The sequence below is a fragment of the Pomacea canaliculata genome, linkage group LG6, assembly GCF_003073045.1.
Source record: "Pomacea canaliculata isolate SZHN2017 linkage group LG6, ASM307304v1, whole genome shotgun sequence".
In the NCBI taxonomy this organism is placed as follows: Eukaryota; Metazoa; Mollusca; class Gastropoda; order Architaenioglossa; family Ampullariidae; genus Pomacea; species Pomacea canaliculata.
In genome coordinates, this window is record NC_037595.1 from 23637882 (window position 1) to 23663612 (window position 25731).

General features: G+C 37.6%; 1 protein-coding gene across 2 annotated transcripts; it reads right to left on the reverse strand.

Moving 5' to 3' along the window:
- Positions 1-73: 73 nt before the first annotated feature.
- Positions 74-25665, reverse strand: LOC112566227 (DNA polymerase theta-like). Of its 2 annotated transcripts, none has more exons than XM_025242273.1 (28): positions 25446-25665; positions 24767-24910; positions 24262-24313; positions 22144-23119; positions 21249-21383; positions 20821-20975; positions 20284-20440; positions 19465-19561; positions 18792-19180; positions 18311-18457; positions 17791-18003; positions 17292-17437; positions 16553-16727; positions 15998-16152; positions 15561-15885; positions 12856-13099; positions 9303-12157; positions 8681-8833; positions 7619-7924; positions 6869-7081; positions 6597-6724; positions 5579-5942; positions 4700-4891; positions 3999-4183; positions 3379-3490; positions 2223-2347; positions 1872-2007; positions 74-1658 (listed from the first exon to the last, which is right to left on the reverse strand). In XM_025242273.1, exons 2-28 carry the CDS (start codon positions 24901-24903, stop codon positions 1459-1461), a joined length of 8472 nt encoding a protein of 2823 aa, XP_025098058.1. In that variant the 5' UTR covers positions 24904-24910; positions 25446-25665; the 3' UTR covers positions 74-1458. The 2 variants fall into 2 exon arrangements, with proteins under 2 accessions (XP_025098058.1, XP_025098057.1); XM_025242272.1 differs by having other exon boundaries at positions 4700-4894.
- Between the last annotated feature and the right edge of the window lie 66 nt (positions 25666-25731).

A 25731-nucleotide genomic window follows, 5' to 3' on the forward strand; every position in this document is an offset into this window, starting at 1 on the left:
GGTGAAGGTCGTATGCATGCATAATTCTCCGAAATAGAGGATACATATCGCCACATTCACGTCAACACTTTAATGAATTAATAATAATTTATTAGGCAGAGTGTATTTCCCATGTGCAGGCGAGATCAATGTACTGTGAAAAATATAAAATAAACAAACACAAACGAAACTGACAGTTCACAATACTACAAAGAAACTCAAACAATAACATATTTCTTCACAAAAAAATTAGTGACAAAGCATCAGGCAGTCGTTTTTGGTGTCACAGTAAAACTATGTATCCTACAGCAAAGATACCAATTTCAGAAGCTATAAAAGGAGCTGCAAAAAACTTCATCAATTACAAACTATATTGCAACACCCACTTTTATAAATACACTGCACAAAAATAAATTTTCTACTACAGTAATTGCAGAACACATCCTACAGGACTGTAGGAACCTCCGTACCCTGAGGGAAGAGACGTGGCCACAGTCGGAGACCCTGCACAACAAGCTGTACGGGCCAGTGGAGACTCTACAGAAGACCACCAATTTCATATCAAGAGCTGGTCTCCAAGTGTGATAAAAGAGGCGAACGACAAAAAAAAAAAGTTATTGCAGATTGTTGCACGTGGGTTGTAAAGGTGAAATATAAATATAAAGTGTATTTAAAAGAATGTATTTAGAAGTATTCACAATTGCATACTGTTAAAAAATTGTTTTACAATGTCTTATGATCTCTGAAACATTTCAAAAGGTTTTTTAGAGGACGGTTAAATTCGCTATTAAGTACTGTGTGAATCAGAAGGACTGCACAATTGTTTAAAATGTTTTATCTCCTGATGGTTAAGATAGCTCCTCTCACAGTAAATAAACTGCTAAGGATAATTTACGAAGTTGTCTGGCTGAAGAGAAAGAAGATAATATGTAACAGCTTTTTTTCCATCTTTATCATGAAAATACAAAGTAGTAAAAAGGCTTTATATGTATAAACACAAATATTTGTGTGCATAGTAAATGGACCTCACACACATATATATATAGAAATAAATGAAAAGTGTAAAATAAGTTAAAATACCAACCTTAGCACTTTTCAATGGAACATTACAAAAATATATTCTGTACAATTTTTGTTACAAGTGAAAAAAAGGTTCAGTATAAGAGAATAGTATATTACAATTAGCATTCATAATTTACAAATATATATATATATGTTAATGTAAAAAGATAAAAATGTTAGATACTGCCAAAATAGACAATAATTAATTTATTGCAAAGGAGCAAAAATATAATTTATTCAATTTATTCCCACTACTTATTTTTAAAAAAATATCACTGAGTCTTTTAAGTGCTGTATCTTAGGTACATTAATTGCTCGGGACACCTTAATGAGCACAGGCAAGAACGCCTTTGGTCTCATATACAGCACATCAAATGCTGACAGGCATGCAACACTTTCTTCCTTCAACCCCCTTCATCAGATCTCTAGTTCCTTCAAACGTCCCCAACTACTCCCGAGCTTGACCTTGACAGGAAGTTTGACCCTGAGAGATGTTGCCTTCTCCATTGTCTCTTTGATAACACCAGCCACCTGAGCAACATCTTCTTGAGAAACCTCATAAATGAGCTCATCATGCAGCTGAAGCACTAAGAAGGCACCACGCAGGTCTTTTGTTGCTGAAATAAATAAAATCCAGCTTGCATTCACGTTTCAAAGATAAGTAAATCTTTTAAGAGTTGAAGTACACGAGAAATATTTATATGGACCGTGAGCATATGAAGAAAACATTTGTGATTAAAAGTTTTGTTGACACACTTCTTCAGAGCAACATTGCCCTTACATCGCCAGCTCCTTGGTCAATAAAAAGTTTCAAAATTCAAGTCCTTTACCAGAATTATTAAGCGTGTGGGGGTGCTTTGACGCAGGAAATATGTTCATCAGCTTCTGATCTATCTTGTTCGTGGCTGTCTTCACGATGTCTGCAGCTGAACCTTGCACAGTTGTATTCACAGCTTGTCTCTCTGCCTATAAGTATGCATAAGAATAAATATGAAACAGATAACAGATTTACAATCTATGGATATAATAATGTGTGTATATATATATAATGTTTAGAAATAGTTTGTGTTTAAATGTAATTTGATACATGTAAACAAATAGTTTCACATGCAGTAACCCTGCAGTATCCTGAATGATGCCCACAAGGAAGACAGGATGATAGGTAAAGCCAAATGCCTTACCTGTGCTCTAGCATGAGGGTTCATACTTGTGATGGATGGGAGATATCGCCGACGTCCTGATATTGTGCTTACATAACCCTTTTCTCGACACTCTTCCACTGTTTTTCTCAAGTAGACACGCAAGCCTAGAAAACAAGAGAGCAGTGCACAACAAGAAATGTACACCAGAGTTGAAATACTATTCATTACACATGTATGCATCAAATCTATGAAACATTAACATATACTTTAAGGAAAAGACCTTGGTACCGACCCAGGAAAAAAAAATAGTACGTGAAGGTTTAAGGTTAGTGATATGTGGATGCCAAATGTGTGATTTGTTCAAGCATGCGCATGTGCTCACATATACAAGGACATTTGGGCTGTTGGTGTTAATCATGACTTTGCTCTTGTCAGTGTTTTTCTCCATGCCACATGCATTCATGATGTCTGTCAATCTGTTGAAAAAATCTTGTAGTTTGCTGTTGGTGCCTGCTATGAGGTCAATATCATCTGCAAAGTATAGACAGCATAGAAAGGGGGGCTCCCATCAATAGAAATGGCGATGTGACAGTCATAAAAAGTTTCTTGCAGTATATTCTCCAAATTGGTGTGAACAGAACAGGCCCAGCAACACCACCAGGTTTGCTACCAAACCCAGACTGTACAAGTCCATTGTAGTTCTTATCCTGCTGTATGGCTGTGAACATGGTCTGTGCTTGTCAGTACAGAGAGAATCTACACATCTGTGATCAAGTGCCTGAGGATGCTTCTACACAGTGACAATTGGCGGACCAATAGGTACCACTGAAGGGATAAATGAATGAATATACCCAGAGGGACAGACTTGGGTAGCAAACTGAAAAAGACAGCATGTGTAGGTGTATGTGCAAAGTGCATGGGCATGCGTACCTGTGCATGATTCATGCAAGTATGCATGTGTACACATGTGTATGGACAGACAATAGGGCATATGTTGCATACCTGATGCCATTTAAAGACATGCTTCTGTAGCAGGTCAACACAACACCAGACATAGCAGATGATCCATGCAAACCAACAACAGGAAATAATAATCAATCAAAGCAGACTCAAATTACAAAACTTTCTGCTATGTGCAATGACGATCTGTATAAATCAAATTTAAATCAGATTAAAAAAGAGAGGGCATTTTCACCTGTATATCTGGCTTTGAATGTTTCGATGAAAGCTGCTGCATCATTCTCATCGACACCAAGCTGTTCCCCTAACGCTTTGGCTCCAATGCCATACAACATGCCATAGCACACCTTTGGCAACATCAAATATTGTAAAAGAAGATACCCACACAATAGAGACTTTAAACATGTGTAAAGTTCTCCTTCAGCCACTAAAGCAAGCAAATTGTTTAGAACAGTATGCCCACAGCCCAAATACCTAACTAGATCTACATTAACATTTCACAAAGTAATATGAACAAGGTAACTGCTGATTCTGTGAAGACAGAGGTTGTACTCTTCACTAATGATTGCCACGAGGAGTTCCATTTGCTTTTCCTGGCAACTTAGGCAGGCAGCTTTGACTGTTTTTAAGTTCTCTGCCCACTCAGAATAAAATCCAGATCACAAAAAATAATAGTGTTGTCTGGCAACATAGAACAATAAATAAAACACAAATGAACAATATTTCTATTGATTGTTATGGTTATTTTCACACACACAGGTGTATACTTAACAAAGACTTAAAACTTTTTTATAGATAAATATGCATGCACATTATCAAAATGCATTCACACTATAAGCATGCATGCAGATTTACCTGTTTTGCTTGCTGCCGCTGCTCAGCTGTTACAGCCTCTGGAGCAGTGTGTTTCCACTGTGCAGCTATCATCTTAAACACATCTCCATCATCATTCAAGATACTGATCAATTTTTTGTCGTCAGACAAGTGAGCAATAATTCTAAGCTCTAATTGAGAGTAATCGGCTGCGACAATGACACCACCTAAAAATAAAACAACATGCAGATAAAAACTCAGATACAGTCGTAAAGCAGAGATTTGAAAAGTCCCCAATCATTTCTTTTAAATAACCATTTTATAAAAATAACAGTTAAAATCAAAGAAACAACTTTACTAAAACATAATATTCACTGAGTTTACTTACACTCGCAACAGTTGTGTACTGTACTGAGATTTTGTGGTACTTTTTTATTTACAGATTTTGGCTTTATGTTACTGACAGTCCAGCAAGGAGGTTACATTTGTACGTTTCCTTATATAGGTCCTGCATAAGAATGGACAGATTTTCTTCCATATTCATAAGCCAGTTCTTCCTCTGGCCACCGTAGCATCAACCATCCTACAAGGTATCTTTAATTATAGTCTGACTAAATGTCGTACCGGGTCACAGGGCCAAACCAGACCAGCTAAAAATGTTTGATGATATGCAAAAATCATTTTGCTAAATCTTCCCCCCAACCTAAAAAAAAGGAAATAGAAATAAGTAGCAAAGAACTCACCAAGAAATGGTACAAAAGCATGCCTCATACTGACTGACACATGCTGGGCAGTGGCTGGATTGCTCACCAGTCTTGTCTGGGGAACAGCCCCATGAATAGCATTCAGTTTGCAGTTACTCGCCCTTGTCTTGTAGTGAACTGTTTTGGATGTTACACTGCTAAATGCAGGTTTAGGACTTTCTTCAATAATATCTGCTGCAAAAATGTTGACAAAATCAGGAAAACAAACACCCTGTTGTGGAAGTCAATGAAAATGTGTACTTGTACATGTGTACATGTGTACGCAGACATCCATGCATTCAAAAACACACACACACACATCCACATGCATCTTGGAAGGAATGAAGGAAAGGGGACCAAGCTTTTACAATATCTAACAATGGTTTTAAGGGAGAATTTACAGAGAATGGTCTGACAGCATTATCTTTCCCTTAACTACTGACTTCTCAAAATACAGCGTAAACGTATAGAAATCACAAGCACACACTCACACAAAGTGTTATACATGGTCACTATAAAATATGTAAAATTAAGTTGTGTTAACTCTATTGGAATAAGACCCTGACTTTTGAAATCACCTAGGAATGCATGCAATTCACCTAATAAAATAGATAAACTATAAATTAAAGAACAAAAAAAACTGTCATTTTAAGGTCTAAATTTATTTATGCTAAATTTCACTGCTTATGCTCATGCAGATACATGCTTGATTACTAATATTCATTGGCCGTAAGAGACTTTTTTTGCATGCTGTCATGCATGGGATTGCAACAAACCTACATTCTATTAACTCTTTTCTGCTCTCATTAACTGCACTTTTGTTGGGAATGTGGCAGCCTTGAAAACATCTGTATAATCTCACCCAAACTGTGTACATACCAGACCAAGTGATCTCAAAGTCCTTGGGTATGTTCTGGAGATTGGGCTCAGACATGCTTATTCTTCCGGTGGCAGTGTGGAGCTGACACTCTCCAAAGATCCGGAACATTGCTGTCCTATTGTTCCATTCCTTGGCTTTCTGCAGTGGGTAAACCTGTTTGGTCAATGCACTGCTGATGCGGCGCCATTCTAAGATCATTGCAGGAAGGGGATGATAGGACTTCAGTTTTTCAAGCACCTCTTTTGAGGTACTGAACGCAGCCTTCTGGTGACCAGCCACTCTGCGGCTTGGTCCTAGAGTTCGAATGGGTTTTGTGGTACTGGGGTCTCCATTTACTGGAAGCTGGAGTTCCAGATACAAAATCTGAACAAAGAAAAAAATCCTGTTTTCTACTTGGTTCTTGGTGGAAAATTCAAAACCCTCAAAGCCTTGAAAAGCATAAATCACAAAATTTAAAAAAAAAAGATGGATAATGCATGTTTGTCTGAAAATATAAGGCGCATCATATTATATTGCTAACATTGTACTACACTCAGCTCCTCAAACTTAGGTGACAGCTATTCTGCTGAAACTGCACCAGGCTGATGGTCACTATTTCCTCAACAAATACCAATCATACACTTGCAAGTGCCACTACTTGCACTATTAGTTCAGGTGGGCTACTGATTGGGAAAAGAAACTGTTTCTCAGCCAGGAAGCTCTGGCCCAGGCATGTCTATATCTGACCCCAGAGGTACGAGACAGAATGTTCTGTTCAACAATGACATATATATACATATATGACACTGGTCCCATTGTAACTGTGGTATATGCAGTTTATTGGTAACTAGCGCATGACTGTATTTGTATGATTTTTGCGCAAAGACAATGTTGCCTAATGACATATTTCTCAGAATCTCTCATCATTGTCATTGAGTTACACATGACTGTACACACATGTGCACATGTTTGAAAACACTTAGGCACAAATCTGCCACACACATGCATAATACACCACTTCATGAGCAGCACACCTACTTTTGCAATGTCCTCAGATGAAGTCAGGGAAAAAGGATGAGAAACAAGCTTGTAGGCTTCACCTTCTAGAAAGGACAATCTCGCCATCATCAGCGTCTTTTGATTTTCAAATTCTTCATCACTAAACCCTGCACAAAATCTGAACCAGTCAAACACACATTTCCCACTGTAGCAAACAAGAACAACGATTTTGAAATTTTCAAACATCTTTTGGTGAACTATCTCTAGAATGTAGTGTTCAATTAGAAAGAAAAACTACTTGTCCGTTTTACCAATTCCGTTCAGCTCCATTCTGGCCATGGTGATTACAGATGGCATTTCTATCTCCATGAATGCCCTGTCCAGTCCATCATCTGTCAGCTTTCTCCAGAAAACATCCATAAGACGTCGACTGATGATGCTCTCCACTGCAGCCCTCATACGGCCAAAGCTGGTGTTGGCAATAGTCAGTCCCAAACTACTGTAGCCGAAACCTCCACCTATGCCTAAATAATGATAGTCAGGATCAAGGAATGATTTTCAGTAACCTTCTAGTATCCACACAAAGAAACACTAAAAAACTTGCATGGGAAATTCCCCTAAATTTTAGATTCCATGAGAAAAACTGCAAAGATTAGTCACACCATTAACTGCAATCAAGGTTATATCTAATTTAAATGTATCAAGTCAAAGAGAATTTGACCATCTGACACATGTAAGGTGTGGTGAATCCCACTTTATTGAGAATTTTTCAATTGCTATTTAGGGTTATTGCTGAGCCTGTCATTCATTGTGATTGAAATCTGCTTTTAAGATAAAGCATTTTAATAGTTGCTTACAGAAACAAATTAAAATAACATGCAAAAACTGCACTACATGTACTTGAATCTAAATGTTATGGAATGAAGAAACAAATCTGTAATAAAAGTTACATCAATTTCAGAATTGTGCTTCTGCTTTGGAAACATTTTTTTATCAGCAAAATAAAGGACATATGGGCACACATACACGCACAGAGCGATGGCACAGACACCTCTGATTACCTTCCAGAAGGCCCAAATCCTCTGGTAAAAAGTTGGTCACCAGTCCATGCAGACTCCTTTCTTTGCCTCCAGGATCCAAAAGCCATGTTGCAATCTTTGGATCCTGACAGTGGCCAAATACAGCCCCTACTGTTTTGACCAGTATGTTGTAGACTGCTTTTGAATCATAAACAATAACATTGGATGGCGAAGTCTGCCTCAAGCTACTCTTCAAAATGTTTTTCACAGCTTGAATTCTCTGCTCTATCATGATTGAATCATCAATAGGTGGCGCTGACATTGTGTCATCCAAACAAGTATTGGAATCTGGAGAACAGATTGGATTTAGGTGCTAAAAAAACTAGGTAAGAAATGGCTTTGAAAGACACTAGTATTTTCAAATGACTGTGTTTAGTTCATTAAAAGATACTTATTCCCCAAATCGGAGTAGAAAAAATATATTCTGTACATGAGATAAAAGCTTTTGAATTGTGCTCATCTGAGTTTTTAAAGGAGGTCAAGGCTTTATTTCCTGTGACGCTGTGGGCTCATTGATTAGTATATGCTTCAAGCTGTCCCACCGGCTGCTGCCTTCAGTGACATCAAAAATATAAATAATTTTGGTCTGTTCACTCACGCCTTTCAGCAACAATGACAAAAAAAAAATTAAAAAAAAAAAAAAAAAAAAAAAAAATCTGCATGTATTTTTTTGTAACTCACAAATATATGTTTCTTTTTATTTTTTTCTTTTACTTGGGTTAGCCTTTAATGATGGCTTTCAAGACTGCTTACCAAACAAGACATCAAAACCAGATTAGTTGCTCATGCAGGTGAACCAAAAATCTGTATTTCTTCATGAATACTTGCACCATCTTGGCTGCACATCTATGCACACCAGGCAAGCACCCCTTCATCATACACACTCACACACCTGCACAGGTAGGGACAGAGAGAGAGAATGTGTGCACAAAACACAGACCAAGCTAAAAACAGTGCACAACACAAGTCACAGAATGTGTACCACATGGTGCATATATTCAAAAGAAGCTGTCAGTTATTATCTGTTACATGTTTGTCAAATACCTCCGCTTCCAAATTCCTCCAAGGATATGTAGTATGCATCACGGTGCTCCCAAGACACAGCTAAACCAACTACCACCCTCTCATCATCACCAGGAATCTCAATGCCTTGAGTACCTTGAGGTGAAACTTCCAAGTCAACATCGGATGTGGCACCTAGGCAAAAACATCCCTAGTTTATCTCCCCTTCTACAAACAAGAATCTGAGCAACAGAAAAGTGAAAAGATCATGGTGTTAACAAAATCTGAAATGGCACGTCGCAAACAGCCTTTATTACTATTACTATTCTTAATAATGATGTTACACTCAGACCTATTAACATTTGATACTATTGCTTCAGGTAATCCTAAATAGCATAATGTTGATACTGAACACAAATGACTGGTCACAATTTATTTTCTTTAAATCCAAATTTGTTACACATTTTTTATGGCTACAAAAGCATCATATCCTGAAAGCGGCTGTAGGGAACTAAAAATCATTTATGTTGAAGGTCATATTTAAGAGAGATGACAATCTTCGCTTATCAGACCTGCATTTACTGTGTAGGAAGCTTGCTGTGACAGCTCTGGTTTACTTCTAGCACTACTAAACAAACCAAGAGATTTGTTCTAAGCTACTTACGTTTCACAAAATTTCCACCAATGCCTTCTCCAGGGTGTTTGGCCAAGGTCTTCCTATCACAGGCGAGAGAGATGGCATATGACTTCTTTTTTTTCCACTCAGCCACAAATGTTGCAAAGAGCAAAGCATTTGCACATACATCGATGATTGTGAATGACTCCTGGGTGGATAACTGAGAAATTGCGGCACCATCTGATTCTCTTTCCTGTTTGCCTAAATCTACAAAATCTTTATTTCCTTGTGTGTGTTTTGTAGCATCCCAAGCTTTTTCATTAAAACTATTTACTTGGCTTTGGGTAGTGTGTCCTACATTATTTGGGCTCTTGGTGATGGAACATGAATACTGGTTTGACTTGACTGGAGTTCTGCGTTTGCATCTGTCTGAGATTGACTGTTGTTTCTTTTCATGTTGTTTAGAATTCCTTTTGTCCATCATTTTTTGACTATCTTTTTTGGCTTGACACTCTCTGAGTGCTTTGCCTTGGCTTGTGGAGGCCTCTACAGGTAGGCGGTTTCTGCATGCCCTCAATGGCCTTGGCCGTAATTTAGGGGTTGACTGCGAATACTGCTCCTCGGGTGGTGTTGGTGGCACGAAGTCGCTGTCATTCTGTGGAGTAGTGCTTTTAGACCCATCCCCTGACCTGTCTGACCTGGGAATCTTGTCAGTTAGCTGGTACACATTCAATGTAGGGGTCTGCTTTAGAACTTTTTTAGCTGGTGGACTGTTAGTCACTCCATGACCCTGAAAGTCAGGACATTCTCCAGCAGCTGTTTTATTTTCTTTTGCAGCTCCTCCAGAGACAGTCTTACTCACTGCATCTCTTATGTGCTGCTCATCCTGTGCACAAGTTATGTTATTATCCATAAGTTTGTCCATAAGAGATGCTGTAAATGAATCTCCGAAGCAGCTTGCATTCTCTTCAGAATCTGCAACTGAATCCTTCAATCCATTCTTATCTAAAGGGCTTGATGTCTTCATATCTGAGTTACTTATCAGCAAGGCAAAGGAGTCATTGCTAAAATTCATTGCTAGGGCTATGTCTTCTTGATCATTGTAGTCTGCATATTGTGTAACATTTGTCCTGCCATTGCCACAGCCTTCCTTTTTTACTGGACAATCTACAGTGAGTTCCTCTTGACTTCTGCTGGCAACAAATGGGTGATCAAGGCCACTGCAGTGACCAATGCCAAGGTCCTGGTAGGAAGAATTAATGAGATTCCCTGAGCAATGAGATTCATCTTCCATCACCCTTTCTTCAAGGCACGCTACTCGATCATAGTTGCTGGCAGCTATAAAGCTCATTGACTGCTCCTCCCCAACATCTACAGTCCAGGAAGCATCTCTGTCATCTGCCTCTTCCTTGTCTAGCAGTTCTTCTTGCAGGACCTCACTAACCATTTCTTCTTCAACAAACTTATTCTGTGGGAAAATGCCATTTGGCTGTAAATGACACCATCCTTTACAGGAATCATCTGTGTGCTGTTTTGTTATTGATGGATGCAGACGCAATTCTTCTGCTATATGAAGACACTCTGATGGTTGGTTTTCACTGCTCTTGCGATAGAAATGACTGTCTTCCTTTTGTGGACTACCAGTGTGTGCCTTAGGATTGGCATGAATAATTGTAGGAAGCCCTGTACCTCCACCTATTTTCATCTGTTTCTTTGGTTTGTTTTCAATTACTTTCTCTTGACAGTCATTGCTGCTGTTGGGACATTTCCTGTCTGCTTTATCCTGACCTACAGTAATATTTTTCTGGCTTGTCTTGAGATGGGTGACAGCTCCAAGATCCACATGTTTACATGGTTCATCAGAATCCTTACTAACCCTACTACTGTTACCTGTCAATAGTTTGACAGTTTGTGTGTCAAGAACAAAACTCTCTTCAAAGCAATCTTCCAGAGTCTTATTATGTTCCTTTTCTTCCTGACCTGGTTCACTATAACCATGTTTGATAGCATCTTGTACATTTCCTGTTTCTGCTGCAGTACCCTCTGGAGACAACAACGAACAGCTGGTTTCACATACCTGTTCATTTTGAGGCTGATAAACTTCTGGACAAGAATCCATGGACATTTTGGAAGTATTGTTTTCATCTGAGATGCCAGGTAATCTGTCAGAGTCATGCTGTGAATTTTCTACTAGAGGTCTCCTATCCCTTCTCCTGTATTTCTTGTTAGATATTTCTACTGATCCTGACAAAGTTTTGGCCTCACTGGGTTGCATAGACAAAAGCATTGGGCAGCTCTGTATCTGTTTCTGTAAGCATGTTGGAGGACTGACCACCTTCTGTCCATAAAAAGATACCTCCCTCACAGAATGTTGGGGGTTGGGGCATCGGAAACCCAAAGATGGACTTCTTCTTTTCGTCTTATTCATGAATCCACCAGCATTGCTTCTTTTAATTGACTTGTGTTGCGACAATCCATGTTTTGTCTTCATTCCTGAGGAGGACAATGACCTCTCCAAGCTTCTCCTGATGGTTAGAGAAATACTATTTGCTGCTGGACACTGTAAACATGCTAATGCTTTGTCTCTTTCCTCACAACTACTTGAAGCAAAGCTTTCAAAACTTCCTGAAGACAGCTTTCTCTCTGCTAGTTGATCTTCAACCACAGATACTTGTTCATTTGTTAAAAATGAAGCACTTTCAGACAGGCTCTTATCATACGATTCACCATCATTTTCCCATCTAATCTTGACGCCAAGCTCATTTTGTATGAGAGCTTTAGCTTCATCGATTATGGCTATTGCAGCCTCAAGTGCTGACAGGCCCTTTCGGCCAGCTAGCCATATGCATGCTCTTTGCCGTTGTTTAAGATCCCAGTCTGTTTCTCCCTCTTGTTTTTTGTTGCTGAAAAGCAGTTTACACGCATTGCGTATCATTAACATGTAGTATCATTCATTACAGATCTAATAAAACATTGCTAAAAGTAACACATGTGAAAGTGGCAATTAGTAACCACAAAAAACCCCCAAACAGCAGCAAGATCTGATAGTTAAGAACCCTTTCCTTTCTAGTTCATTGTTCATGATATAATAATTGCAACAAAATAACTATAGCATGCAAGAAAAACACAGAAATCCTTTTTTCCCATCTTGCAGAAATGTGCATAAATCTCGTGAGCTCCAAATCATGTAAAGAAAATTTGCCTTAGTATCAAAGGTCTTATCGCTAAGACAGTGTGTAATAAACCAGTCGTGAAAGGCAACAGTGTTATTCAAGTCTGTGACACTCTTTTACATGCATAAAAACAGGACATTAGAGAAAAGGTCATGATAATGTTAACAAATGTGCATTGCTGTGCACATTTTTCTGTTTCTGATCCAAAACAATGTCCAATATTTCAAAAGGAAGGTAGGAGAGGAGAATAAAACCTCAAACAATTTCAACTGAGAATCTTATAAACTCCTTTGCATCTTATGGATGAGCAACTCTGCTGGTAAAGCATTATAAAAAATGGTCCCTATAGATGCAAATATACATCAACTTGCACCCATGCACATTTCTCAAATCCATATTTATGTTTTGAAAATCACTTTCATAGCTACCTTTGAAAAGGAGAAGCCTTGCGGAACAAATTCTCAATCTCCGGAAGTTGTGCATGGGCAACAGCAGTCACCGTTTGGTAGCCTGCATTAAACATCATGCGCGCCATGCCAGCTGTCAGCAGAGGGATTCGAACTAGGTCACACAATTCACGAGTGATTCCCAAAGTCAGGCGCTGCTGAAACTGGGAGAACAGAAGCTCCATGTTGGACCATCCCAGGCGTGCACAGAACACTGTCACCATGCCTGTCACATATAAATATCACGAAATTAATAGAATTGACCGCTGTATGAACAAACATGACATTTATTACAAGAGCTCACAAACGTTTGTCTCTGTGCTGGCATAAAAAATATTCTCTGCACTGTAATACTTTCTTTACAGTAAACCCTAAAAAAGATTTTAGTATTACTTATTTACCCAAAAGGCAATGCTGTAATCCATTCTCTCACTGTCCATGTAGGTAAAGGTCACACCATAACCTTCTCAGGTCATTGGTGGTGAGGTCTTAGAGATTGCACTTTTCTCGGGAACAGCTTCATATGAGGATGTTGCTCATCTCCTCTCCCTTGCTGCCTTACCTTCCCCAAGCCTGTATGGAGTCAAAATATCTACCAGCTGGGTCCACTGGGAGAAGTCTGCTGTGCTAATCATGCATTGAACCAGCGCGCTCCCAGTTTGGACACCAGCGCTCTAATCACTCAGCTATCCGCTTCCCACATACTTCCTCACCAAAATTACTTGCAGACACCATACCCTCACTTGTTATCATAAGGGACCTGAAGGCTGCAATCTATTATCAGTCTCCAAAAGTAAATGGAAATAAGAAATGTTTAACAATGCAATGGTCCTTAAATGTGCTTAAAATCTGCTTAAATTGTAAATGAATTATTTAGATTCTTTTTTACAAGAAAATCAACATCACCAAAACAGTTATAATGGCTCACTTACAAGCTATCTACCTTTGGTATACTTCATGAATAAGCTATCAGTATTCTGTTATACTTCACTTCTCTTTGACATGTCAAATCAGATGCATTATGTTAGACCTTTCTTCTAAAACTTCATTTATTCTTTTATTTTTAAATTAGTTCTACAAACTGTCAAAACAGTGCAAATATATTTGAGGTCTGCATCTACACAGTGAAAAAACCTACTTTGTTTGCTTATAATAATTTAATGTAAAGTCTAAAAAATAAATTTTGAGAGTAAACTCTCTTTCTTTGAGACTTACCAGATGACATGACCACAGGGGGTTAAGGGTTACACTAGCTCTATCACCATCAAATGTATCCCTGACAATGAGCTAGCCTGTGCCTGACATAAGAAAGAAAAGAAGCCCAGCAATCTGGCAATCCGGTAGAAGCAGACAACACTGAATCATGAATGGCCAGTGTCAAATTAATGACCTTGGCTAGGACCAAAACATCACTTTGCTGAGCTGCCCTCTAAGGATGCACACACAGTCTCATGGTAAAAGCTCACAGTATATCAAGCTTCAAGCCCACAGTCTAAAAACCCTAGAGTGAGTGCATGGTGCAATAAGAGGGTAACGTGGTGTGCAGCCAGTAAAAGCATGAGAGGTTTGAAAAAATGTGTCAAGATCCTGAACCAGTGCTGAAAGCTAAAGCAATCTGCTGTTTGGTAAAGGCGAGGATGAAACACAATGTGCTAAAATACTTTAACTCAGCAGCATCTCTTCAAATAACTAAAGGAATAGAGAAACTGAAAGGGAAATACAATTCTGAGTTTTGGGGTGTCAGGTGAGTGGTCAGCCCCCAACTGCCCAAAACATGAACAAGGGCCCTCCTCAAAAGGAGGACACCTAGCCGCCAGGAAAATGTTCTTGATAAGGAGATAAACCAGCATTTATGTCAGACACAAAATCAGAGATTTTCTAGTACTTCTTTCATGTCCAACAATTCAAGGTAGAACTTTCTTATATTATAGAGTAACAGTAGTACTACACTGATCCTACTGAACAGAAGGGAGCAAGGTACAATCCACTATTCACAGGGGAAAGCAGAGTAGGGCATGGAGCTGTGTACTGTTAATGAACTGCCTTTGATGAACCAGGTGATCGGTATATTTTAGCTTTTTTGCATCAGTTAAAACAAGTGTCCTACACATCAAATTTGTATCTCCCAGATCAAAGTGGCATAGACATTCAAGCCAATCACTGCATACACAGTGATGCAGGTCATTCGACAACTTTACTGCACCACTGTTTGAGCATATGTCTTGTGTCAGTACAAGACATTTAAAAGTGAATTTTGCTCATCAAAGCAGGATAAAGTGCTGTGGACTAATTCTTTTCAGACAAAAACACTTGCTGTAAGTCTCTGTAGCTGTACAGTCCCAGTAGCACAAGCGATACACAGACTGGCCAAAAGGAAGAAAACTGAACACAAGCCCCCAAGGTGACTAAGCAAAGCACACAGTACAAACAGAGCCAGTGAATACCACTGAAACCATTAAAAAAAAGAGGAAAGTGCTGTATTGGCTTTGCCTTTGCAGCTGTGAAAGGGCTGTAACACACCTCATCATTGGAGCACCCTGCACATGCTAGCTCACTATCAAGGGAAACAGCTTTTGATGGTTAAAGAGCTAGTGTAGCCCCTTCTCTCCGATGATCATATCATCTAGTACAGTGAAAGAAGACAACACAACACACCAAATAAAAAACAACAGCCATTAAAATCACACCTGCAAAAGTGGCAGCTGACTGCATGAGGGATTGAAGCTGGCCCTTGTTACATCGGTACCGCTCAGCCACTTTTAACAGAGGAATTTCTTGAACTAGATCATGCAGAGCCAGAGCTGTGTAAAATCTTTTGTGAACTGCCAATGCCCGTGCCTGGGTGACTGTTCTTGATGGCACATGGCCTGCAACTGCCTTGGTCAAAAACCCTTCTTCTACACCTACTAATGTTGCCACAGAGCGTTGGTCAGGTGGAAGCCTCTCCCACAGGTAAAAGAAGTGGTACCAGTCCAGATTGGAGGAAATTTCTTGGTTATAGATTGGTGTTACCTGTGGAAAGAACACAATATGCTCATCCAGTCATTCAGGTTTTACTTTTAAAATCAAGATATGCCACAGAGTTTCATACTAATTTTTTTGCTTTCTGTGCTCATTCACTCACCAGGTAAATTATATGCAGCTCATTGGACAGCACAAAACACTTTCGTGCTTTCTGCAGTTCTGCAAAAACTGCTAGCCCTTCATCTGGTGACATGGACGAAGATAGAACTGCTGATCCCAGCTGTGTGGGCTGGTACTTCTGAACCTCTTCATTTTCTAAAGAGCATTTAACAGATGTTAGATTCATTCAGCAGGAATTATTTTCTTGTTTAAACATCATCATGATATCATGAAGAAAATAAATGTTGAGGTATGTAACTCTAGACAGAATTTTTCCTACTTCTGAATGTAGTAGATAGCGCTTGAATAGAACATTTTCAAAATAAATAAGTCGAGCTGTTGATCAGCAGCAAATATACAGGCCTTACAGATTTGGCATTTCAGTGTGTGTCAAGATTGAATCAGCTGTGTAGAGTGAAAAAAGTTCCATATGTAGACTGCAGAAAAAATTACAACAGCAAAACAGTATAAAACCTGTCACAGCAGGCTAGGAAGCAAAGGATTGCAGTGGTAAAGACAAAGGAAATGGAAAGAAAAAATGAATTGCCACACATACCTTCATTTTTTCCAATAGTTAGATGAACAAATTCATTGTCTTCCAGAAAGTTCAGACAGGACGAGATAAGAGTGTTTTTATGGCTGTTGCTGCTTGGTAATGAAGCTGACAGCAAGGTGCAGTCAACATACTTGGCAACATCACTTGGCGTAGGTGCAACACCACTAACAACCACCTTTCAGAGTGACAGAATTTGTTTTCTCTATTAGCAGTTTTCTATCGATACAATTTTAGAAAGAGCCAAAAAAGACTGCATTTCTTTTGTCAAATTATTAATCAAAATTGATTTATCAAATTAAAAATTAACGTTAATGATAAATCACAAGGAATAGCCTGCTAGTGGAAAAGATATACTTAAGTGAAATTTCAAACTGAGATAATGCATTACTCATTAAAAAAGTCCACAAAATGCTAATACATCTTCAAACCCCCCTCAGTTTTTGTTACCCACTTCCTCTTGGCTTTTTTCTACATTTGTCTTTTATTAGTCATCAGTAGAGTTATTTATCCTTCCGTCCTTCATATGTTGCCCACACATCATTCTCGTCTCCTTACAAGCATGAGTATGTTCTATATAAATTATGCATCTATAACTATTATAAATTCTGTAAAAGGGTAAAGACTTGCCCCCATCCCTCCAAAAAAAAGCAAGAGGTAAAAATTATACTTTTGGAAAAGATTTATCTCTTGTGTAGCAGTAAAGATTTACTACAAATAACATATTAGTGGTTTGATTTACTTCCAGAATCGCCCGCTTTAGGCTGTGGCTAAGTTTTGTGCTCTCTGTCCCTGAGCTAAGGCAGCTGACAACTTGAGGTAACTTTTCCTGCAAAAGTCTTTGAGATGCTTGTTTCTCTCTTTCCTTGCATACCAAAATACACTCCCCTGCAATAAGAAGCCCTTACAGCTTAAACAATGAATATATGTAGCAATAACTAAAAGATAATATTATTTTTTATGTTTTATAATCATTTTAAGGAGACACTTTATTTAAAGGTAAACATTTTCCAATTTTTGAGAACTCTTGGGAGTCTGTTTAGCCAGAATGTATTTATGCATATGGCATATGGGTTAGCATCAATTCAGTGCTGGCAAATAAAACAAGTTGGCAAAATGCTTTATAAAACAATGTAATAAACTATACATTTTTGACATTTCTTTACTCTTCAAAACATGACTTAATGTTGAAAAAGTCATTACATAAATTGGTATTCATTGTGATATAATTTTAAGACTACCTTGTGTGTCCACTCCTTTTCTTCCAGCCCGACCAGCCATCTGTTTGTACGTTAAAATGTCCATGATGTGTCCTCCAAACATAGGAGAACGCACAATTACACGGCGTGCTGGCAAATTAACACCAGACGACAGAGTTGAAGTGGCAACAAGCACTTTTACCAGGCCTTGGCGAAACGCCCCCTCAACAATATCCCTTTCATCAAATGTAAGACCTGTAAATAGAGAGAGCTATTTTTAGGAAAAAAATTTCCCTTTGTGTTCCTTTGATGGGATGGAGAGGTATGAGGACTCAAATTTGTTTTATTTTCTTTATTTATAAAATGGATGCTCAAATGTTGGTCTTCAATTTTCAGTAACATAATCAGATAATGAATTGAACAGCCAAAAGCCCTCTTAACAACTTAAAGAATGCAGCCAATATATAATATAATGTATACATTATATTATATACAATATAATGTATACAATGTAAAAAATATAGCCAATATTTCTATATGCAAAAAATTAAGTTTATCTTACCAGCGTGATGGTAGGCTACACCACACACAATAACCCGGCCTAACATGGGATCAACCCCAACAGCGCTTCGTCCCAGCTGCTCAACAATGTTTTGCAGAGCCTCCTGGTCAACAGGAAGTTGTTTCATTTCTGATGCCCTTATAAATCCTATCGGAACAAGTTCAATGGTACACTGAACAGTCAAATAAATAAAATATTTTCAAAATTTCAGTTTCTTTTAAATTGTTAACATACACAAATAATTAATATCGGTTGTATCAGGAAAAGCCACACATAAATCGTTGACAATGGTAAATTAGTAAACCATTAATAAACTTTATTCTGCTCTATTCTGCGTAAATGCTTAAGCACAATAAACCAAGTCACCATGTACTAAGTAAAATGTAGCATGGGTTAAAGATCACACATACACAAGCCCATGTTAACAATTAAGAATGTTTACTTTCAACACATGAACACTGGTTTGAATAAGTCTTGTTACCTGTATCTCCAGTAAACCCTGCCAGCACCGTAGGATTCTTTATAATCGAATGGAATTCCCGTGCAATCTTCTCTGCCATTTTCTCGCACCAAGCTTTAGTTGGACAGAAAATCAGCACAGAGTGACCTGCCAGGAGGGTTTCCAGGCAAAGAGGAATGATCTGGTCTTCATCACCCTGAAAAGTCAGCCTTGTGTCCATTTCTCTCACCATCTTCATTGTGGCATCATAAATAACTGGGCCTATTTTTATGTGTTCTGTAAGTGGCACAGGTCGAAAGTCAGTGTGGTAGAGATCAGCATCAAGCCACTTTGCCAACAAATCAAGGTTTGGTAAAGTTGCACTCATGCCAATAACCTGAACTGCTTTCTGGTTTCCATTTTCTCGGAATCTTTGGACCAAAAGTGTAAAAAAACAATTTTTAAAATAAATACTTCAGAAAAAGTAAAGAAAATCATAAAGCACTAATCATTTTTTTTTCATTTCTAAAACCAATGTCACTTACCATGGTCATTTAAATGATAAAATGCTGAAAGAATATTGTAAGATTCAACTTCAGCTAAGCCTTTAATCTCAAGATAGTCACAGTTCACATAACAGCAAATTATCTTAAAAAATACTTTATTTCAGTAACTAGCATGTGTTGTTTGTCAAGGCAAGAAAGAAGATTCCTACTTTCGAGCTAAAAAGCACACTTTGGTTAAAAGCAGCTCCAAGAGGTATCCACGGCTAGAATCTCCAACTAAGTGAAGTTCATCAATGACAACAACACCTGCAAGCATAAGAATTCATCGAATGTTGGTGTAAGCAATGATTTTATTGACAGGTTAACTTCAGTGGAGAAAACCATTTTCACCTCTAACTTAAGGTGACCAGACGTCCCGCATTAGGCGGGACAGTCCCGCTTTTGACCTCGTGTCCCGCCTGAATATTGGGCGGGACGCCCAATGTCCTGCTTTCTGGCTTTCTGGCAAGTCCATCAAATGTCCCGGTTGTCTTTAAAAATCTGAATACCGTACGCTGATACAACCCCCCCCCCCCCCCCCCCCCAACTTTTTCGGCGTTTTTTGTCGGTGACGACATCATCATCGGCACCTGTCCCGCTTTCGCTCCCGAAACGTCTGGTCACCTTACCTAACTACTTCTTGGTCCCTCGAGAAAGGAAAATTTTCAAATTATACTTTCTGTTTTATACAAACATTCTATCTCACAAGTTATTAAAAATGTGTGCTGATATATGGTAAACAACTATGTCTTATTAATAACATTTTAGATAGAGCAGCCAGTTACTTTGTTTTCTTTTTGTTGATCTACATCATTTATCATGATTTAGATGATTCTTAAAATATTTCATATTTTTCTGCAAACAATTAAAATACTATCTCTATTGGTTGACCATGGTAGACTGAGCTTTGCCCATTGCCTGCTGTGCTTAGCTATGGCGATCATTATTACGTAGTTAAAGATACAAAAATAGATATTAGAGATATTTACCAAGTTCTCCCATTCTGTTCTCTTCCATAAGCCTGTTGACAAGACTATTGCCCTTCTCGATTGTGCAAACAGCAACATCAACACTCTGGAACCCACCAGGTGGACTATGACCACCCATAAATCCTCCTACACGTATACCAGCATCTTGATACAATCGCTGTCAAACAAGAAACAAACATCTCAAAACACTCTTGGAGATAAACATCCAAACACGTCTATTTTATGGCAACAACAAAAAAAAAAAAGTACTTAGCTGAGCACTGTATTGCTGCAAAATATATTTGGGGTTATCATTATATCTCAAGAGCAGAAAAATAAAGTTATGGTTGAGGATCTTTCACTGGCAGATAACTCTCTTCTTTATTTCTATCATATATATATATTGCTTTGTTTTATCGCTGCTTTTGGATGTCCATTCCTGTCTGGATCTTTATTTCCCTGTTGACTGCCCACGGTCACATTTTCTTTCCAGCTTGCATGAACAAAGAAAAGAAAAACCCCGTTTCTTCTTCTAAGGAAAATGATAAAATGACTTACCTGAAGAGATATCATTTTTTCTCTAGTGACAGACACAAAAGGCAAGATAAACAGTGCCTTTCGTTTTATCTCCAAGACTCTCTTCAGCATTAAGAGTTCAGCAACCATGGTCTTTCCAGCACTGGTTGGTGCTGAGTATACAAGGTTACCCCCATCTGAAACCACATTAATGCTTTTAACAATAAAATCAGGGAAGGGGGCATAAAAAGAAAGTATAAGAATGCAAACATCTTACATCTCAAAACAAGCATACCCCTCTGTGGAAAAATGTGAATGGCAAGGACAATGAGTATTAAAACTATTCTTATCTTTATTTATGCCATATCTCTTATCTAACTTTAGGGCATTGTCTGCCCATTCCTGTAGACATTCTACAGTTCCATTTAAGCTGTCACAGATTTTTTTTAAAAGTGACTCAAAGAAAATACCCAGTACACTGCCAGTGGTTAAGCATTCTGCTTGCCAGGGAAACATTGAAGTGATGCCTTGACTTCTGTAAGCTTCCAGCACTGGAGAAGGCAGTCCCCAAGCTGACAGAGACAGGACATTTGTTTGTTCTTGGTCTGAAAGATTCAAAGAAAAGAACTGTTTCCCAGGACAAGATGATGCAGTTGTTTCTCTTCTTTGAAGACAAAAATGCTTCCACAAATAGATGTCTGCTGAATGCCCTTTCAAAATTTCAACAGCAATTCAATTGAATTCTCTCCTGCAGGTCAGTGTCACCATAAGACAATTGAATCGGTCCCTGAAGATAAATGTTTACTATATATCTAAAGGAATAGGCCTTCCCTCAGCTACTAATCCAGCCTGGGTTGTTATTTGGAGAGAAACTTGAGTTTTTATGCTTTTCATTATTGTAATTTATTTCTTTTCCTTAAAATGTCTTGATGTATGGTTTTTTTGTTTACATTGCTTTATTGTCTTATGAATGATTAATGGGTCAGTGCTTGAAGCATAACTAAACTGTTATGATGGAGCGCTGATATATTATTGTTGTTGCTATTAAATATTGATGTTTACTTCTCATAAAAGAAAATATAGTTTTATATAATAGATATTTGGGTGGATGGTTGGTGGGTAGGTGAGATGTAGGCAGGCCAGTAGAACAATAAGGAATAACGATTATAGAATGGGCTGGCATTTCATATACAACCATGTAGTTAATATCAATAATCAAAAGTAAATGAGAGAGAATACCAACTACGATTGCACACATAGGTAAAATCTTTGCTGCTGTGCATGTGTCAGGGCATGCACTCAAGTTTTTACATTTGGTCAAAGCACAAACTAGGAACTGTGTGAGTTTGACAAAGTGACTCTTACTGGCCTGGGTAGAAGCAGCTACATCTTGAAGCTGTAGGTCTGACTGCTCCCTGCCTTCTCTGAAATGACGACCAAACTCTTTGATACTGAGAATATTTTCATTCTGCTTATACATGCTGCTTTCTGACACATAGGGCTCCAGACCCTGTAAGCCTGATGTTAACAAGGAAAGTCCTGATACTGCATCAGTCCTAATTGGTTCATTTCCCTTTCCTGAAGGAGAAAATTTATTAATCTCCAGCTGTTCTATAGTATTCTCTTCATCACTCTTTTCAGTAACTTTAGATGGTAATGCAGCCTTTGTTTGCTCATTTGTTTTGTTTGGAAAAGGTATGTTTTTCTCTGCATTGTTATTCACGTTAATCTTCATTGAAGAACATTTCGTTGTGCAAGGATTAGCCAAAGCAGGTTCAGAAGACATATCAACCTCAATGTTATCATCACTACAATTTAGTCTCTTCAATCTGTGAAGAGAGGCAGGATGTGCCACAACTGTTGGTGGCCTTGATGCTAAGACACTAAACAATTTAGGCAACCCAGCAGATCTGCCTTGATTCGTACTGTATGATTTTTTTTGTGAAATTGATTTCTCTATATTTTTGTTTGCATTTACTAAAGAGTCTTCTTTTCTTCTCTTGTCAGCAGGGCTCTGGGTTGGTGTAGACAATACCTGGCATGCACCTGCGTTCTTGAATATCGGCTCAAGTTCACTTGATACCAAACTCCTTTGGTTTTTTCTTTTCCCTGGATTCATAGATTCATGCTGCAAGCTTTGAGAAATTCTGGAATTTTCCTTTGAATGTGTTCGTGCTTGTAATCTCTTGACATTTTTATTAAGATCACACTTTTTATTTGACTCTTCTTTGTACTGTGCCTGATACGATTGCTGAACAGATTTAACAACACTAATGATTTCTTTATGAAGATCAGGTCCAAATGATGACATTAAGGAACTGTACGTTAGTTGGCCATTTTTCTGCAATTGACAGAGAAGAAATACTAAGAAATAGTAAGAAATGACTGCTAATTAAAAAATGATGACAGATCTAATTTATAGCTATTTTATTGTCAGTGGTCTACTATGGATGATATACATAAAGTCGAAGAAAACATTGTTCTTTTATGTCATTTAAATTTGATTTTCATTTAAATGAGGATTCCAATTTTTATAATAGGACTCACACAGCCTAAAAACCAGCAGCATACAAGCACCAACCACATTAATTACAATACATAATCTTCAAAAGTAATAATTATGAACTCTCGTGCATTCAAAGTGGCATTTTGTGCAATTAGTAACCCACGCTTCCAACTTAAATTCTGTACAAATTTCTAACTTATGTTCTATTTGGACAATATTGATGACCTGGGAATTAATGTTCTTAGGTTTTCATGCTCTATCGAATGATGTCACAAACTTCTAAAAATCCTTTAAGAGTAACTAGTAGAAGAAAGTCCAACATGCTCTCTCTCCCCTGCTCAAACTGAATGACATCACAAAAAAATAGGCTGAAATGAAAAGCAACCAAAATTGTCCTGAAGTCGATACCAGAATACACAGGCATTATACTATAGGAAATGAAAGACTAGACCAGAAGCAAAAAACAGAAAAAGAGGGCAGCAACAAAGAATAGCTTGTCATATGATGAAAGCAATCCCTGTGCAGACCATGAACTGATAAAGACTCATAAGGACTAAACACTGCAGTGTCAATAGCCTTCTCAATAGGGTTGGAAAAAAAAAATTCAAGCTTGTGCTTGTGTGGAGCCATATCATCCCTTGCAGTCTTGTCCTCTTCACCAACAAGAGAGACAGCAAATCTGGTCAACACCTACCAAAGCTCTGAAGATTACTGTCGATCTATGCTGAACAGTGGAGATCACAAGACATCAGATACAACCATTTGTCAAAAACAGATTACTGATATAAGAACCAATGGAAGGGCAACTTGAACTTTAGAATTTATAATAAATTTAGAATATAAACAAGCAGCAAAGGTAAGTCTATTATACTAAAATGTCCAAGATTGAATCTGAAGTACATACACTAGTAAGTCACAGGGGAAATCTGACTCAAGCCATATTTTACTTCTGGTTAATTTTAGGAAAATATTCTTACATTTGTTTCTGCTGGTATATGGGGCAGGTCCTCCAAATTGATCTGTCTGGTTCTGAAATCAATGATCCCGGTTAAAGTTAAATAAAGTTTATCCTTAGGATTTTTAAGGTATTCTACAGTCATTACTTGATTTTAACCATGGTGTAATAAAGTTTCTACATGCAAATGCACACAACAGAAGGCACAGATAGATACATATGTATGTGATCAAAGGAGCAGAAGGTAGGAAAAAATAGCATAAGACAAGCTGATGACCGCTGAAAAAAAAAAAAAAAAAAAAAAAGAAAAAAAAAGAAACAAAAAATGGTTTCACAGCTAGGTCAATAACAGTGGATATTTAAGCATTGCTAGTCAATCTCGAAAAGATTTTCTTAACTCTTTTAGTAATCTGATTTTCAGTTTACTGTTTAAAAATATACAAGTGGAGTAAAATGGCAAAATAATTCTTGTTAAATACTATAAATTTATTTCTAGTATCATAAGAGATGAGTGAAGAGATATCTACCTGCCTGTTGATGAAATTGCCACCATTCCAAGTCTCTTTTTCCCAATGTTTATCACTTTCACTGATTCTTCTTCAGCAACAGCATCTGTCAGTTTCACTGGTTTCTTTTGACGCCACGTTTCTGTAAGCCTTTTCATTATGTAGCTGTGAATATATATTTTTAAAATATTTAAAACATACAATAATCATCTTTGATGAAATTAAGTACCTTTCTGTTAAATAGTGAATATTCTCTAGGTTTTAAAATATCAAGTATAAACCCAATATAACTTCTTATGAACTAAATTAAGTATAAATCATTATCATAAAGAGTAAATGAAATTGTTTGTAAATATTTCAATATTTTTTCAATGTAAAACATCATACCACACTACTGATGACAGACTCTACACATCTCTTCATAAAAAGTTGATTGATATAACAACAATGATGATGATATGTGAAAATATATACATGTATACTAAATAATTGTAAGTAAAATAAGCACTCAATTGTTTCTTTCAATTCTTATCAAAACAAACTGTAATATTACAACTAGAAGGCGGTTTTAATCATGGACGTACATAGGGATCTACGCTCATGGTTTTAATAAATACAAACATTTATCTGGAATAACTGAATTATTATTAGGACTAGTCTAATCAATCGAACATTACATTGCATTAGTAACTAATAATACCTGTTTGCCTTCAACTAAGGCTGTTTAAATTTCTTTGGAAAATATTAAATAAGCATGATATGAAGCTTAATTAAATGCAGCAGTACGACGTCTAATAAACTCTAAGCAACGTGTTTTCGAAATTACCGCTGCAGCCATTTCTGATCACCTTAAGCTACCCTTTGTGCTATATGTTTATTATTGGTTTTAAAGATAAATTATAAATACACTATTTTGTTGTTATTTTTATTAAGTCCCGCGAGATACAATGTCATATTGTTTTTTTTTTTTGTTTTTAATCTCATTA